Consider the following 16,430-nt stretch of genomic DNA (forward strand, 5'->3'; position numbering starts at 1 on the left):
CCAGCTTGGGCCTCCCCCGCCAGCTTGGTCCCCCCTGTCGCCCCGCACCGGTAGCCTGCCCCGCCCCCGCACGGAGCGTCCCCATCACCCCGTCCCAGTGCTGGGGCCTGAAACAGCTCTGCCGCGCCTCCTCCCCCCCCACCCCGAGTCCACCCGTTCCAGCCCACCAGCCTAGCTCTGCGCGGGGAGCCCCACGAGTCAGCCGCACCGGCAGCCTGGGCCCCTGCACACAGCACCCCTGTCGCCCTGTCCCAGTGTTGGGGCCTGACACAGCTCTGTTGCCGCTCCCCCCCCCGTTACCCTGTCCCAGCCCGCCAGTCTGGCTTTGCGCAGGGAACCCCAGCATGTCACCCTGTGCCAGCAGCCTGGGCCCCCCGCACACAGCGACCCCATCACCCGCCTAGCGCTGGCCCTGATACAGCTCTGGTTGCTCCTCCCAAGTCACCCCAACAAAGCTCTGCCAGCCCCCCTGTCTGGGGATTGGTCCTGCTTTGAGTAGGGAGTTGGACTAGGTGAGGTCCTGAGGTCCCTTCCAACCTTGATATTCTATGATTCTAGTCTATGAGACAGCTCTGCTGACCTCCCCTGTCACCCCATCCCAGCGCTGGGGCGTGACACAGCTCTGCTGCTGCCCCCCGAATCACCCTGACACAGTCCTCCTGGCCCCCCATCACCCCGACACCCCTGCTGCCCCTACAGTCACCCCGTCCCAGCACTGGGGCCGAGACAGCTCTGCTGGGGCCCTCCCCTGGAGTCACCTTGTCCCAGCTCTGCTTTCCCCCCTCCCCCCAGTCACCCTGTGCCAATTCTGTCGGCCCCGCTGACACAGCGCAGGTCCCGCCCCCCCCACCTCTCTGTTGTCACCCTGACACAGCTCTGCTGGCCCCCACCCAATCAACCCATCCCAGTACTGGAGCCTGACACAGCTCTGCCCCCCACCCCCCTGTCACCCTGCCCCCGCAGTGGGGCCCGACACAGCTCTGCCTCTGGGTGGAGTGTTAAGGGGTCTGCTCTGAGGTGGGCTGAGCTCAACGGGGAATTGTGGAGAGAACTTGGAGCCTGCAATAGTGGATTCTCAATGCTGCAGGATCCAAAGCTTGGCACGTGTGAGACCCCAGGAGGGAAGCACGCTAATGAATTGTGAGCTGCTGACAAGATCCTATAGAGCCCCCCCACCCCTCGCTGTCTCTTGTCTGAAGGGTATCAGAGCACTCTGTAACACCTGCCTTACACCGGGGTGTGACCCCCATTTGATCACTAGGAGACAGGGGGGAAGGGACTTGCCAGATGATGTAGCAGTGGAGAGAATAAATCCCAGGCTTCGTAGGTCCAAGTCCTGTGCTTCAATCCCAAGTATACCTTTCCTCTCGCTCAGTCCCCTGTGCTCTTTGTCGTGTACAGGATCCTTGTTCAATTCCTGTCGTGGTTAAACAGCTGCCAGGGTCCCCTGCTGGTGGCTGCATTTCAATGGTGATTTCTGTTGTAGCCAGAGCTCCAGCTCTCATTTAGCTTACCTGAGCCTTTCTGTTGCAAGCCCCCAGTTTTGGGTTGCCATAGCATAACTCTCTGAAATGTCCATCTTTAGGCCTGCGAGAGCCCGGGTCTTGGCTCAGGACCTTTTTGAGAATTTGAATCAAAGCCTGTTCAAATTTGGAGGCCATGTGGGCAACTTTCCCGTGTGAGAATCTGCCTGCTGCTGAAGTCAGGAGAACTCTGGGACTGATCAGTGGAAATCGCCCTCTGCGTGCACAGTTTGGGAGCTTTCTAAGTGCTGGCAAGCTGCACTGAGCCACCAACTCAGCTCATGGAGTTTCCTGAATTAGGCCATGTTGAGGGAAAATGGAGACTCTCTTGGTCTTCCATTCCTCCTTACCTGAGAGCTGCTCCCTCAATAATCCTCTAGAAAAAAGGATATCTCCGTTATTTTCTTTTATCTCCTAGAACTGGAAGGGACCCTGAGAGGTCATCGAGTCCAGCCCCCTGCCTTCACTAGCAGGACCAAGTACTGATTTTTGCCCCAGATCCCTAAGTGGCCCTCTCAAGGATTGAACTCACAACCCTGGGTTTAGCAGGCCAATGCTCAAACCACTGAGCTATTTCTCCGCAATCGTCCCTGTTAAAATGAGACTCTTCTTCGTAGGGTGGTGAGTGAGCCTTGTCCCATGGAAAGCTTGTGCTAGAGTCAGGAACAGAACCCAGCTCTCTGGGATCGCAGAGCACTAGATCACAGCACCTGATAGGTGGACTTGGCTCTGCCTGCCCATGCAGCTGCTCCTGGTTCCCCACTAGTTGAGTACCTTATGATTGGCAGCTGCAGAAGGGCCACGGAAGTGAAAAGCATTGGCATGGGAGAGGGAGGGTGTGGGCAGGAGGTGCTGTGGCTGTGGATGGAGTGATTTAGTTTCTAGTCTTAGCTCTTATTCTATCGCTCTGTGTTCTGCAGTCCTGTTGACCTCACCCATCACTCACCTCGTGTGCTCTGCTGGTGCCCTCCAGCCCAACCATTTGCCGCAGGGACTTTCTTCTCTTTCAGATAACCCAGGGCTCCTTCATCCTGCAAGGCCCTGTCAAACAGGAAATGATCCAAGTCAGTTCGTTATCTGACACCAGGCCCCTGGCCTTGGAGAGAGCCCCTCTCCCCAGAGGGGTCCCTGTTGCTGAGGAGTGCCCCAGGAAGGGGCAGAGTGGTTGAGCTTGCCCTGATAGCTGCTGGAACCTGGGCTTAACCGAGAGGGTTAGTGCCTGACTGCTCCAAAGCAAAGGCTTTGGTGTCTGCAAAGGGTGCCATGTCACCCCCACACTTGTGGGCAGCAAGACAGCTTTGGGTGGGAGAGGTGAATGGTGAGCTGAGTTGCACATCACTGACATCTGGCTTCCTTTCTTTGGCCAGGTGAGCTTCCAGCGCTGGTGGGCTTGGAGGTCTCAGTCCACCCTGAAGGGGGTTTGGCAGCTGCCATGCCCAGGAGGAAGCCTGTCCGAAGCCGAAAATCTAAAAGGAAACCGCCTGCCTGCAAGCGTCCAGCCCGGGCGGAAGCTGAGGGGCATGGGGCGGGGACCTCAGAGAATGGGCCCGCCTCGCCCGTGAAAGTGCCAAAGAAACGAGGCCGTAAGTCCAAAGCAGAGCTGCTCCTGCTGAAGCTGTCACAGGGTCTGGACTGCCAAGCGCCGGAGCCTATCTGTGTGCAGAAGATACTGGGGAGCAACGAGGCACCTGACGGCTTGGAGGCCACGCCCAGTGGGCGCCCCAAGAGGCGAGCGGCTAAAGTGTAAGAGTGGGTGTGGGGGGATGGGGAATAGACGTGCACTAGGGGCAGGGTGCTAGTGCCAGTGTAAGAGTGGGTGTGGGGGGATGGGGAATAGACGTACACTAGGGGCAGGATGCTAGTGCCAGTGTAAGAGTGCTGCTGGGGGCAGAGCAGGCGTCATTTCTTTGTCCTGGGTTTATACAGTTCCTAGCGCTGTTGGGCCCTGGTCCGTGGCTGGCCTTCTAGGTCCTGCGGTGCTATGAAGACTCAATAGGAGGAGGGGAGGCTGTGCAGCTGGACATGGTGCTCTTGGGACAGGTTCTGTTCCTGGAACTCCTCTGTCTGCTCTCTTGGGAAGGTGTCACGGAGTCCCCGGGCGATGCTCTGGAACTGGTCCCCACTAAGCCAGGCAGGACTTTGGGGAGCCTCCTCTCCCTTGGAGCAGACTGTCTGCAGGGCAGGAAGCTCACACGTAGCATTCAGCATGTGCCCCTCCGTGCGCTTCCCACAGCGAGTCCACCCAGTCAGGGTCCTGGGGAAGCCAGAGGGTCCTGCACCCCGACCTTGCAATCAGACATGACTCTCAGCCAGCCAGTAAGACAGAGGTTTATTGAGATGACAGGAACACAGTCCAAAACAGGCCTTGCCAGTACAGACAACAAGACCTCCCTTAGTTAGGTCCATCTGGGGCCCCAGGGAGGTCCCAGCCCCGCTGAGAGGCCTGAGCCTCCTCAGGGCTCCCCTCCATTTTCCAGCCAGCTTCCAAAAACTACCAAACCCCCTCCAGCCCCTCCTCTCCGGACTTTGTCTCTTTCCTGGGCCAGGAGATCACCTGATCTCTCTGTTTCCAACACCTTTAGCATCCCCTAGGGGAGAAGGGCCTGGCCATTAGTTGCCAGGCGACAAAGGGTCGGCCAGAGCTGAGGCCCCCACACAGTATTCAGAGGGAACATTAAAACCAGTCCCACTTTGTCACAGAAGGCGCCTGGGAAAGTCACAAGAACAGTCATAAAACTGCTGTATAGGTGGTTCGGGCTGCTCGGTGAAGCACACCAAGCTAGGGAAGCCAGGGGCCAGATTGACTGTGCTCTGTGGGGCCTGGTTTTCAATGCAATAGGCTATCTGATGGGATTTGTAGGGCTGCTGCTTGCCTTCACCCCCCAAACACACACGCATGTTCCCTGCAGAGGACAGTCATACTGGACATGGGATGGTATTGGCTAAGTGTGGAGCTGACTTCACTGCCCTGTCCTCAGAGGGGCCCCTGGGAGGGCAGTGCTGGTGGCTGAACAGGAAATGGCCGTGGGATGCTGACAGTTCAGGCCTGGGGTGGGAGAGCTCAAGGGGCTGAACACCTGCCAGTTCAGCAACTCTCATCTGAAAATTCACTGACAAAACAGTCGTTAGCCCAGAGATAAGGTTGCCCGGCGACATCTGATGCCCTTCCACATCATCGAGTTTGGTAAAACTCAAACCCAGGAAACAGAATTACAGTGCATGCTTGTGTAACCTTAACTCTACCCCCCAACTCTGGAGCTGGCACTAGCCACAGGAAGGTCTTGCCTTAGTTATAGCTGTATTGAATGATGGATACATTAGTTGGAACAGCTTGGCACAGCTGAGAGTGTAATATGAGGCGATCTAGGGGGCTGTGGCCCTCTAAGCTGTTTGTGAGCCCCTCTCCCTGACCACTGTGTTGTGTGATCAAAGGAAAGAGGTACTTGTGTGCCTTAGGAGATTCAGCAGCCCTCATGTCAGTATTGCATCGTGTATGCTTTGTCAGGAGCAGGGCATGGGTCTTCTGGCAATGGGGATTGCCAGCAGTTTGTGGGAGGTGAGTGGCTGTGGGTTTAATGAAGAGTGAGTGGAAGCAGAGTGCGTAGGGGTGAAGGCGCTGTGAAATGTAGCAGGGTGGTGGTCTTTCTATGGAGCAAGCTGTGTTTGAATGAGCTCCTGTTCAGTACCATGCAAAGGGAGAGCGCGCGTAAGCATTCAGTGAGTCTGTTGGGGTGTTGCTCAGAGGGCAGAGCTAAGGCTGCATGAGCGTGTATCCTAACTCAGTATTTCCTGGCTTTCAGAAGCTGGAGTTTTGATGGACTCAACATTCTAGAAAGGTACAAGATAACCACCAGACCACTGCGCTGTTGCATTGATGATGTTTTAGTCAGTGAACTTCCTAGTTTCTTCTCATGTAGTGTTGGTAGTTCAGGTCACTTAGGCAGATGTAGGAGTGCAGCTCAGACAATGATAACACCTAGCCCGACATAGCATTTTGCATCAGTACATCTCAGTTTTTGCCCAGCAGGCCAGTGGCAGAGCTGGGAATAGAGCCCAAGTCTCCTGAGTCCCCATCAGCAACCATGTGGGCTAGGGATGTGATGCCAGAGGGTATGTCTACACTGCAATGTAAGCCCAGAGTTAGTGGGACTCCAGTCAGCTGACTCAAACTAGGGAACCTTGGGTCTGAGCGTCTACACTGTATTTTTACCCTTCATTAAGGCTTTTCTAATCTGTGCTTGATCCTAGGGCTCTAGTGTCCACACTGCAGTATGCAGACCCTAGTCAAAGTAACTATCCCAGAGTCCCTAGCACCCTGAAATGTGTCCACTCTAGTACTAGGACCGTGGTGCACTGCAGGGAAAACTTTATTGCCCATCCTGCACATTACAGGAAGGTTGAAGCTGCTCATTTTGCAAAAGGTTTGATCTGTTCGCTCTCCACTGCAGACCCGGGAGGCTCTCTGACAGCGCACTTGCAGATTGGTGATCAGCAAAGAATGGGTTGATGCTGACCTGAGTTGCTGCTGTTCACAGAGGGTGGGGGGCTTTCATTTTCTATAGAGTGGATTGCAGAGTGTTGGGATAGAGAGGACTAAGGAGGTTATCCCATGGAATTGTGAGATACTGCTGGCTGAATCCTGGGACCTGGCTCAAGCAATTGCAGTGTAGACACAAGGTGAGACTAGGCTAGAGCCCAGGCTCAAACACAGTCTTACGTTGCAGTATAGACATTCCCTAAGTGGCCCACCCCCTGCCCTTTGTTATCATGGACTGGGAATAATGGCCATGATTGGAATATTTGCAGTGTTCAGTTCCAACCAGGGCTACAAGAGATTTCAAACACGGCTGGTCTAGCTACCAAGAGTGTGAGACTTTTATACATGATGGTTATGGGAACTTTAAACCTGTGAAAGAAGGCTGGTGCCTGTGTCTCCGTCCCCTGTAATGTACAACAAGCACTCTCCAAATATGTGGTCCTACCTTCCGGCCGGCATTGCCAGCTAACCCTCCTCCCTTCCCTTCCCCATGAGTTAGAAGCTAGTTGTGCACAAAAAAAACTTTGAAAAAAATAACCATGGTTCTGGTATATCCAGATTTCCAGCACAGGAGAACCTGGAAAGCTTAGGACGGTCTATGGGGTGTGATATGGCCCATCCATGTGATGGTCTCAGCTTGAATGAGAGCATCATGAAGATGAATACAGCCTGAAACAACAGTTTTGGGAAGTGTGCACTGCTCCATTTATCTCAGTTCGCATCCCCACTCTCCCTCCTTCAGCAGCCTATGATGTGCCCCAGGTATGCCCGGTCTCAGCAGTGTACATGTTCTTGGTACATGCTCCTAGCATGCCTGTTCTCAGTGCCACACCCAGAGGCCAGGGTTTCCCCACATGGGGCAGGGAGAAGGTCTTTGATAGCTCCCCCAATCCCATGAGAGATGGGGAGGAGAGGGCCCAGACACCCCTAGGGTGTCAGGCCTCCTCCAGATCTTGGCCCATAATGAGGGAGGGGATCAGACTTCTATAGAAGGGCAGGGCCCCCCAAGATCCTGCCTCATACTCTGCCATTTGCCCCCATTTCCATCTTGCAAGTGTCCCAAGGCTCCAAACTCACCTACCACCCATCCCTGTTTATCTCCCCTCACCTCCCAGCAAGCATTTGCATGTCTGATTTAAAAACAAAACCACACTGCCAGACACTGATTTCAGCAACATGCCTTCAAACCTTTTCCTGATTTCTGTCCTCCATGGGATCTCAACTGACTCTGCCTGGTTGAGGCAGAATTAAAGCCTCTGTTTAGCCCTTTGAGCTAAGCCGGTGTACTGAGATTTTCCACGCTACAGATCCTTTTGTCTTCTTTGTGCTGTTCACTGGAATCTGTTTGGCTCATGAGCAGTTGGCACATGCCTAAAATGCGAAGTAAACCCTGTGATGAAACCATTCTGAATTTGGCTCCCACAGAGGGGCAGTGGGTGCCACAGACTAGTTGGGATTAATTCTCAAGAAACTGAGACTCTTGTGCCAGGATCAGAGCCCTAGTTTGATCCCCCAGAACTGGGCCAAAAAAAGGTAGGTAGAATACGTTGACCTAAAAAAAAGCTGCTCTCCCCACCCCCGCCTTCAGGGAGCTGTATCTCAGGAATCTTTGTCAACCCACGTTTGGGTCACTAAAGCTAGCCCATACCCCTATGAGGCACACTGCAATTTAGGGCAATGTGAATAACTGCAGATTCCAAGAGTCCAGCTTTAAACAGAAAGCTGGTCTTAACCTTAACTCCAGCCAACCTGGCTGTCTGCTATGTCATCCCTCTTGGTGGCCTCTCTAGAGTCCGTGGTGGGCGGGTTCTCTGCCCCTTGCTAGTGTTCCACAGGGCAGAGACCGACCAATTGTCCAAGAAAAGAGCAATCCCTGCTCCATCGTCCAAGCCAGGCACCTGTGAGGGGAGAGTTTGCCTCAGTCCCAGGGATCCTGGGCAAAGGGTGTAGGGCAGAAGCATCAGAGATCAGTCGCGTTGATGGCATCCATTGGGGCAGATAGAGGGTTTGTTGGCAACCAGCTATTGGGTCATTGTGATGCTGAATGTGAGCAGTGAAGCAAGTTTTGAATATCGCGGTGCCCTAATGGCAGGGGTGGATATGCTGATCCTTGATTGTGTGACACAAGCACTAGCCTGTAGCTTTGGAGCTGGAGTCTGTTGTTGTGCTGGCCAGGCCCAAGGGGCAGAGTTAAGGTTAAGCATGCATCTTTATCTCTGGCATTTCTTGACCCCTCTGCTTTCTCAGGTATCTAGCATGGTCTCCCTGTTTAATTGTTTGCACAGAATTAATGCCTCGAATCACCCAGTAGCCTGGTCAGGGTCCTTTTTCCCTTTGCCTGTCGAGCTGATCTGAAGGAGCCCGAGTCTGGCTCTCTCTCTCCCTGGCTGTGATTGCTGTTCAGGGAAACAGCCAAGGCGGGCAGCGGTGCTTCTAGTCTCTAGTGGCCCTGGCTGATTCAGAGCAGCATTGCTGGGCTCTGTTGGAGCACCTGTGAGGGAAGATTGGCTTTCAGATCCAGTGTATGCTTTCCCGCAGAGGGGCAAGCCATGTCTCTTGCATCCAGAGCTTGGTTGGGGTGTGTGAAGTTGCTGGTAAGTCTCCAATCCCGGTGCAGCCTGGTCCCTCGGGGCACCAGTGGCAGAAATGCTCCTTCCCAGAGCACCAGGCCTGATGACTGTAGCCCAGGAAGAGGGCTAGAGGGGGCAGGGCAGCTCAGCTCTCTTACCAGTGATGCCTTTGGTGCCCCCAGGGCCTTGCTTTACTTGCAGGAGCTGGCCGAGGAGCTGACATCAGTGTACCAGCCTCTGGCTTCCAACGAGGGCCCCCAGGAATCAGAGTCCAACAGTTCAAGGAAGAAGCGCCGGAGCAGGAGGAGAAAAGAGGAGGAGACTGATGAGGATGACCTCTCTCGGGATGTGGACTTTGTGCCCTCAGAGGAGGTGCTGCTGCAGGCGGCGGAGGAGGAGGAGAGTGACGTCCTGCTCAGTGAGGTCTCTGAGTCAGAGCCAGAGGCTGTCCGAGGCCACACCCCGAGGATGCCATCAGCAGGGGTAACAGCATCCTCTTCACCTTGCCCCATTGTCACACCAGCCCTGGGTTAATGTTGGGGAGGAGTGGGCTGGCCACTGAGCCTTGATGTGCACACATGCGCAAACCCAACACGCATGTGCACCCCCCCCCCCCCACCGCCGTGTGTATGGGGCAGAGCGGGAAGGGAGTCAGTCAGCTTCTGAGCTCTGAGCCCTGAAGTGGACGCCCTCCCCCTGGGTGTATAGCGCATGGCTTTGGGGGAGGGAAACAGTCCCTCCTGCATGCAGGGGGAGGGGGCTCTGGGACATGGCATGGAGGCAGAGCTGCCTGTTTAAAGGGACGCAAACTCCCTATTTGAACATAGGGCCTAGGACTAGCAGGGAGCCCCTGGTCCCCCGAGGTCGCAGGCAGCCCCTTTGTGAGTTTGTCAAGCTCCATCTTAAAGCCAGAGAGGTGATTTGCTCCCACAGCTTCTGTTGGGAATCTGTTCCCGACCCTCCCTCCGATGGTCCAAAACTTTCTCCTCTCCAGCCTCAGCGTGTTCATGGTCAGCTTATCCCTGTTTGGTCTTGTGCCAGGATTGGCCTTTAGCTTCAGCGCCTCTCCCCTGTCTTGGACATTCCCCATGTTGTATTCCTTGGGAGCAGTCAGATGCCCCCCCAGCCCACTCCCCAGCCTATGTTTTGCTAGGGTAGTCAAAGCACTGCCAGCCTGCTCCCATAAGGCAGGCCCTGCGTTCCGCTCATCAGCCTAGCAGCTCTTCTTTGTGCCTGCTCCCGTCTGAGTTCCTGTCTTGCACACAGGTAAACAGCTATGCATGGTGTTCCAGATGGGGTCTTTACAAATGCTGTGCACAAGAGCATTATTATTTTCTTATCTCTGCTAGTGGTACCTCCCCTCTGAAGTCCTAGGGCTGTACAGCCACGTCGAATTGATGGCTCACGGTCATCCTGTGATCCACCCATGCACCCAGGTCTTTGCCGAGTCCCCATTTTATATCATAAACTCTTGTTGTTTATCCCCCCCTTGCACTTGGTACTATTGAATTTCATTCCAGTTCTGTCACTCCAGTTGTCAAGCTCATCCAGTTCTTTTTATGTAATATTCTGATCCTCCACTGCATTGGCAATGCCTCCCAACTTTGTCTCATCAACACAGTTCATTAGCACACTCCTGGTTTTGTACAAAAGTCATTAATGAAAAGATTAGAAAGATCAGTTCCAAGACTGATCCTTGAGGAACTCCCCTAGTATTCTCCCTGTAGCCTAACTGTTCTCCTTTCAGCACAACCCATAAAAGAGGATAAAGGATTATAAAATGTAGAAGATGTTTCTGTGGAGTAGGCCAAGTGTGTGACAGTAGGTAAGTGTGGGTTGTTCCTATGCAGCACAGTGCGAAGGGGGAATGTGAGTATGTGTGATATGAACCTATTGGGGCAGCACTCAGAGGGACGTGTCCTGTTGAGAGGCCATGTCCCATAACCCTCTTTTTCCTGGTTTTCACAAGTTTGAGTTTTGCTGAACTCAATGTTCTAGAAGGGCAGGATATAGCACTGCAAGCTGCAGCTCTGCATGCATGAAGGCTTTGGTCAGTGAATTTCCTAGTTTTTTTTTTTATCAGGAGAAGTGATGTGGGTAGGAGTTAGTGGTCATTTAGGTAGTGGTCATTACATAAGTGTGCAGTCCAGACGCTGCTGTGGCCAGGTAATGAAGGGGATAACCTACGTCTTTCATGGTGCTTTTCATCATTATGTTTCAAAGAGGGAAAAATCATTATCCCCATTGTATAGATGGGGAAACTGAGGCATGGAGAATTGGCTGTCGCTCATCAGGTCAGTGGCGGAGCTGGGAATAGAGCCCAAGCTTTGAGTCGCAGTCCACTGTTCTCATCACTGGCCCACACGGTTGCTTCGTGACTCATAATTCCCATCTCCCCCCCGCCCCCTTTGCACTTAGTTACAGTGGACCAGGCGTAATGGTCGTGCTTTGAAATGCTTGTAATGTGTAATTGCCAGCCAGGCTGGGAGGAGAAAGCCCAGCCATGGGCTATGTGACAGTTTTATTACATGGTGGTTACAGGAATTAAGCATGTCAGAGAAGACTGGTGTGTCCCTCTCTGTCCCCCAAGTAGCACCCCCCCACACACACTTCCCAGCTCCCCCTCGTCCCCTTCCCATCCCTTTAAGTCATTAGCACATGAGAAGCCAGTGGTGTACAGAAGGCAGTAATCAGTTAGCACTGAGGAATCCTGAAAGCGTAGGAGGTTCTGAGCAGTGTGAAGTGTCCCATTTGGCCCAGTGTGATGGGCTCAGCTGAAGGGAGACAGAAAAAGCCTAAACCTATAGCTCTGCTGTGCACTGCACCATTGCTGGAAGTTCTTTGGAACCAACTCCAGGACACAGCCCCAAGATCAGAGCTGCCAGACCTCAACACCCTACCAATCACATGGTGCAGAAGCTGGTGTTCCCTAGATGACCTGATCCTGACTGGCCATCACATTCATCCCAGTGGCTGTTCCCATCCCCACACTTCCTGCTTTAGAAGCCTGGGATGTGCAGCAAGTACACCCAGTCTCAGCTCTCACCCTGGTCTCAGCGGTGTGCTCTAGGCTCGTGTGCCCGCCATGCCTCTTGGGAGCTCCCCACCCCGGGGACCAGTACCTCCAACATGCTGGCTCATATGGGGCAGGGGGAGAGGCTGAGATCCTGGCTGGAGTGGGGCTCTGCTTTCCTCCAGGAAACCAAAGCCACAAGATCGCAAGGGGGAGGCAGGGACATCCTCAGAGTAACCATGTTCCCCTGCTCATATGGGGGGAGAAGCCGCTCCCCCCACAGATCGCAGCACACTCAGGAGATTAGGGAGAGGGCTTCAGGCCCCCCAGATCCTGGCTCATGTGAGGGGGCGGGGGCTGGGAGGACCCTGTAGAAGGGCACAGGACCCTTGGATCCTGATGTGCCCATGGGAGGTGGGAGAATGGGGACTAACAGGTGCCCTGCCCCTATTGTCCCGCACGCCTTTCCCATGTCCTAGACCAACCCTCCCAAATCTTCACCCCCTCACCTGAGCCTTCTGATATTTCCCCCACGCCCCTTCCCAGCAAGCAGATGCGAGTCTGGTTTTTTCCAGAGTACTTTGCTTACATCCATGGAAAGAAAGGTGTAAGCTACATGCTGTCTTCTCGGCCTCTTCAGCGACCTGCCCTCTGGGATTAGACCTGCTCTGGGGTGGCTGGGTCAGGATCAGAGGCTGCTGCTTAGCCCTGGGGCCAGGGTGACCAGATGTCCCGATTTTATAGGGACGGTCTTAATATTTGGGCCTTTTTCTTATATAGGCTCCTATTACCTCTGACCCACTGTCTCGATTTTCCACACTTGTTGTCTGGTCACTCTACCTGGGGCTCTGCAGCTACTGAGAGACTGCTGAGGCTGCAAGCCCTCCTGTTCAGGGGTTCAGAGGTTCTGCCTGGTCTGGAGCCAATAGGTTAACTACAGATCCTTGCTACCAGACTTGCTGGTTTGCACTGGGACAGTTCTTCCTGTCTACTGGGTTGGCAGTTCTGGGGCTGATGCTGGCCAGGGCTGAGGCTGGGGTGTGGGCACGCACCTGCTGGTCCCTGCAACTGGCCAGGACGGGCTGCACTTCTCCAGCTTGCCGTAGTCTTTGTGCTCCGACCAAGCCAGCAGGTTGAGCAGGGGCTCATGGCGGACACGGCCCTGGAGAGGGAGGGAGGGAGGGTAAGGGCTCCATGGGATGGCTGCATCCCCCTACCGTTCAGGGGTTCTGGGGATGGGTGGAGGGTGTGTTTCGGGGCTGCATCTGGGTCGTGGGTGGGTTGGCAGAGGGCAAACTAGCTGGGGCTAATGGCATGGGTGTCTGGCCTGGTCTGGGATATCTCTTTGGTGTGGCTGGATACCTAGCGCCTGGCTCTAACCCTGCTTTCTCCTATGCTCAGAAGTCCAAGCCCCAGTGCCGAGGGCTTGCTCCCAATGGCTTCCACAACTCCATCATGGCCCCTGTGTGGAAGTGTCCCAGCATCACCCGCAGCCTGTGAGTATGGCCACACTTGTGCAAGTCTAGGGCGGGTGCTGAGAGGTGAGCGCCTGGCCCTGGGACTGCGACAGGCTGGGTGACATGTACAGCTGGCTGGGCTGGCGTGCTGGAGGGGCTGCAGGCTCTCTCTCCCAGGGGCCTTTTGGGTGGCAGGACCTGCCTGCCTGGGGTGGCATGGGTAAGGCTCCCTTGCCCTGCAGTTGGGGCGGCAGGGCTGGGTGCATCAGTCTCTCTCAGGGCTGCCGTGTGCGTAGAGGCCTGCAGGATCCTTTGCATACAGGTGACTCGAGAAGGGGCAGGGAGTCCTTGGCAGAAGGATCCCTGGAGTAGTGAGTTTCAGGAGTGAGGGACTGGGGCCAGGCTGGGCTCGAATTCCCCACTGTCTTCCTGCCCCAGCCTGCAGCCTCTGCCTCTAGCCTGGGCATATAGCAGCAAGGAGAGCAGCCAGACAGGGGGCATGTGGGGTTCTGATGCCTTGTGCTCTGCAGGCGAGAGCGGCACTACTCTTCCTGGGAATTCCCCGACTGGCTCCCTTCTACGCGCAAGTGGACATTTCTCTCGGAGAGGTAGGAGAATGGTCTTCCACAGGCCAGGGCAAGTCCGGGCATGGGGCGGTCCCGGCCTGGGGGCTGGAAATGGAGCAGTGGGTAAAGGGTGAATGCACAATATAGAGGCAGTTCCCTACATTGACCTCAGTGGTTGGCAGGTGTCCAATAATATAAGAGGGCCAGGCCGGAGCCCCCGGGGAGGGGGGTGCCGAGGGCCAGGCCGGAGCTCCAAGCCGGGTTTGTTTCCCACGTCAAGTCCTTGAGAGAGGAGACAGTGGCTGCTCATTGCTCTCCTTTTGCTCCTTCAGCGAATGTGCCCAGTACCTGCCGGGGGAGATGAAGTCTCCCCTCTTTTCCATCCAACGGGAGGGCATCGAAGAAGACGGTGTCCTGTACCGCATCAACAGGTATGGCCCAGCCCCAGGGTCGCTGTCCAGAGCTGGGTCTGGCAGCTGGAGAGCTGTGCCTACTCCAGTATGGCTTGCTGGGCCTTGGCAACAACCCAGAGCGGCTTCTGCCCCTGAGGTCTCGCACAGCCACCGCCCGGTGCTGATGGGAATCGAGGCCCCTAGCATCAGGACCAACGGAGCCTGCAGTGCGCTCTGTTCCTCCTTACAGCTTCCCTTTGCAGTGTACCCCGGGCGTTGATGCAGGGGCCTGGGTCCGTGTCCAGGCAGGGCTCCCACACCCGGAGCGCGGCTTGATTATGGCACAGTGTCGGGACAGCCTGCAGCTCCTCTGCCTTGCTCTGCCCTTAGCTGGTCGTGCCTGCTTGGTACCCACGGCTCCCATTCCCCCCGGCAGGTTCAACTCCCTGCAGCCCCACGAGGAGCGCCTGGACGTGTCTTTCTTTGTGGGTGGCCCGGTGTGGGCCATGGAGTGGTGCCCGTGTCCAGAGGGCTCTGCCACCCCCCAGTATGTGGCGCTCTACTGTAACAAGGGCATGGACGAGCAGCACAGCCTGGCCGAGCTCCACACAGGCCCTGCACTGCTGCAGCTCTGGGCTCTGGGCATCCTGCAGCCAGAGGCAGGGTGAGTCGTGTGGGGGAGAGGCTCTGGGAGCACAGAGCCTGGGGGGTGGTGCAGGGTGTGGGGGAGTGCAGAGCCCTGGGGGTGGGGAGTGATTGCAGAACCTGGGGGCTGTTGCAGGGTGGGGAGAAATACAGAGCCCTGGGGGAGGAGCGCAGAGCCCTGGTGGAAGGGGAGTTGGGGTGGTGAGCCCGCAGCCTGCGGGGGCAGGAAGCGCAGAGCTCGGGGGGACAATAGGAGGGCGATCCCAGAGCCCATGGGAAGTGGGGGCAGGCAGGTGAACCCAGAGCTGTGCGAGGTGGAGGAGGGGGGAGAGTTGGGATGGCGAACCTACAGCCTGCGAGGTTGGCAAATGCGTAGCTCGTGGGAGTGGAGCAGGGCTCCCTCTCCCCGCCCCCCATGGGAAGTGGGCCTGGGGCCTCGCCCTCCTGGGGCACATGGCCATGCCGGGCACAGGCCGTCACTCACTCCAGGCCCCGGGAGCTCAGTGGCTCCGTTCTGGGCAGAGGCCAAGGCTGAGCACTCTGGGAAACTGTGGCCCAGGTGCCCAGGAGCTGCTCTGCAGGGGAGGGCATGATTCACCACCTTGGTCATGGCTGGAGGATTGGCCCTGGGTGGCAGAGCTGTGCTGGGCTCTCCCTGTCTGCTCCATGTGCCCTGGGGCTGTGCTGCAGCTGTGCCCCTGTGCGGGTGGAGAGGGACACCTGACACCCACCAGCCAGGCCCCCCCAACTTGCCTCTGCCTGCAGCTCTGCCACCAAAGCCAGACTGGCCTACGCCATCGCCACCGACCACGGCTGCATCTGGGACATGAAGTTCTGCCCCAGCGGAGCCTGGGAGCCGCCCACCACCTGCAGGAAGGTAGGGGTGTGGCAGAGCAGGGAGGAGGCTGGGTCTGCCTGCACAAAGGCTCTGGGGATGGCCCCTGCAGTAGGTCCCACAGATATGGATCCTGCCCCCCTCCAAGCAGTCTGTGGGGAGGCTGCAGCCCAGCGCAGAGCCATGTCCACGGATTGTACCCGCCCGTGGTCACAGAATGGAATCATTGCACTGCAGCCTCCCAGCATGACCTGGTGGGGGGTGGAGTGCCTTGGATGAGTCTCCCCAGGAGCCTGAGCCTGGCCCCTTCAGCCTGTGCGTCTGTCCCTCCAGCCCCCTCAGATGAGCCGGCTGGGCCTCCTGGCAGCAGCCTTTTCTGATGGCAAAGTGCTCGTGTACAGCCTCCCGCACCCTGAGGGCCTGATCGCTCACAAGAGAGCCCAGGTAAAAGGTAGGAAGAGCCGTGCCGTTGGGGGGGGTGGGGGTTGGGTTGGGGATGACAGTACAGAAACCCTGGCGGGGCAGTGCATGGGGCTCTGGGAAACCCCTGAGAAATGCAACGCCCAGGGCCCCACTCATGGATCCTGGGCCTGGTGTTAGCCTCAGGGCACCCCAAAGCAGCCATGCGGCTCCCTGTGTCAGCCCACACTTAGCTATGTGGCCTGACACAGGAGCTTCCCAGCCCTGGTGGGGCCCAGCAAGGTTCTCGCACCACACTGCACGGTTCCCTGCCGGCAGACTGATCCCTGGTGGGGCCCGGCTGTTCTGGCGAGGTTCTCGCACCGCGCCCTGCCGGCAGACTGATCCCTGGTGGGGCCCGGCTGTTCTGGCAAGGTTCTCGCACCGCGCCCTGCCGGCAGACTGATCCCTGGTGGGGCCCGGCTGTTCTGGC

General features: G+C 56.5%; 1 protein-coding gene across 4 annotated transcripts in view; it reads left to right on the forward strand.

Annotated features, from left to right (window-relative positions):
• The first annotated feature begins 2,869 nt into the window (after nt 1–2,869).
• Nucleotides 2,870–16,430, forward strand: part of GTF3C2 (general transcription factor IIIC subunit 2) — a 32,331-nt gene continuing 18,770 nt past the window's right edge. For 2 of the 4 annotated variants that reach the window (XM_032775217.2, XM_032775219.2), the window contains exons 1-8: nt 2,870–3,266; nt 8,813–9,113; nt 13,045–13,139; nt 13,631–13,708; nt 13,999–14,097; nt 14,495–14,722; nt 15,469–15,580; nt 15,872–15,989. In XM_032775217.2, coding sequence (XP_032631108.1) covers nt 2,956–3,266; nt 8,813–9,113; nt 13,045–13,139; nt 13,631–13,708; nt 13,999–14,097; nt 14,495–14,722; nt 15,469–15,580; nt 15,872–15,989 — 1,342 coding nt within the window. In that variant the 5' untranslated portion in view covers nt 2,870–2,955. The remainder of the gene's footprint in view (nt 3,267–8,812; nt 9,114–13,044; nt 13,140–13,630; nt 13,709–13,998; nt 14,098–14,494; nt 14,723–15,468; nt 15,581–15,871; nt 15,990–16,430) is intronic. The other 2 variants (XM_032775218.2, XM_032775220.2) reach the window with 2 other exon arrangements.

Source organism: Chelonoidis abingdonii, chromosome 3 (genome assembly GCF_003597395.2).
Source record: "Chelonoidis abingdonii isolate Lonesome George chromosome 3, CheloAbing_2.0, whole genome shotgun sequence".
Taxonomy (NCBI): domain Eukaryota; kingdom Metazoa; phylum Chordata; order Testudines; family Testudinidae; genus Chelonoidis; species Chelonoidis abingdonii.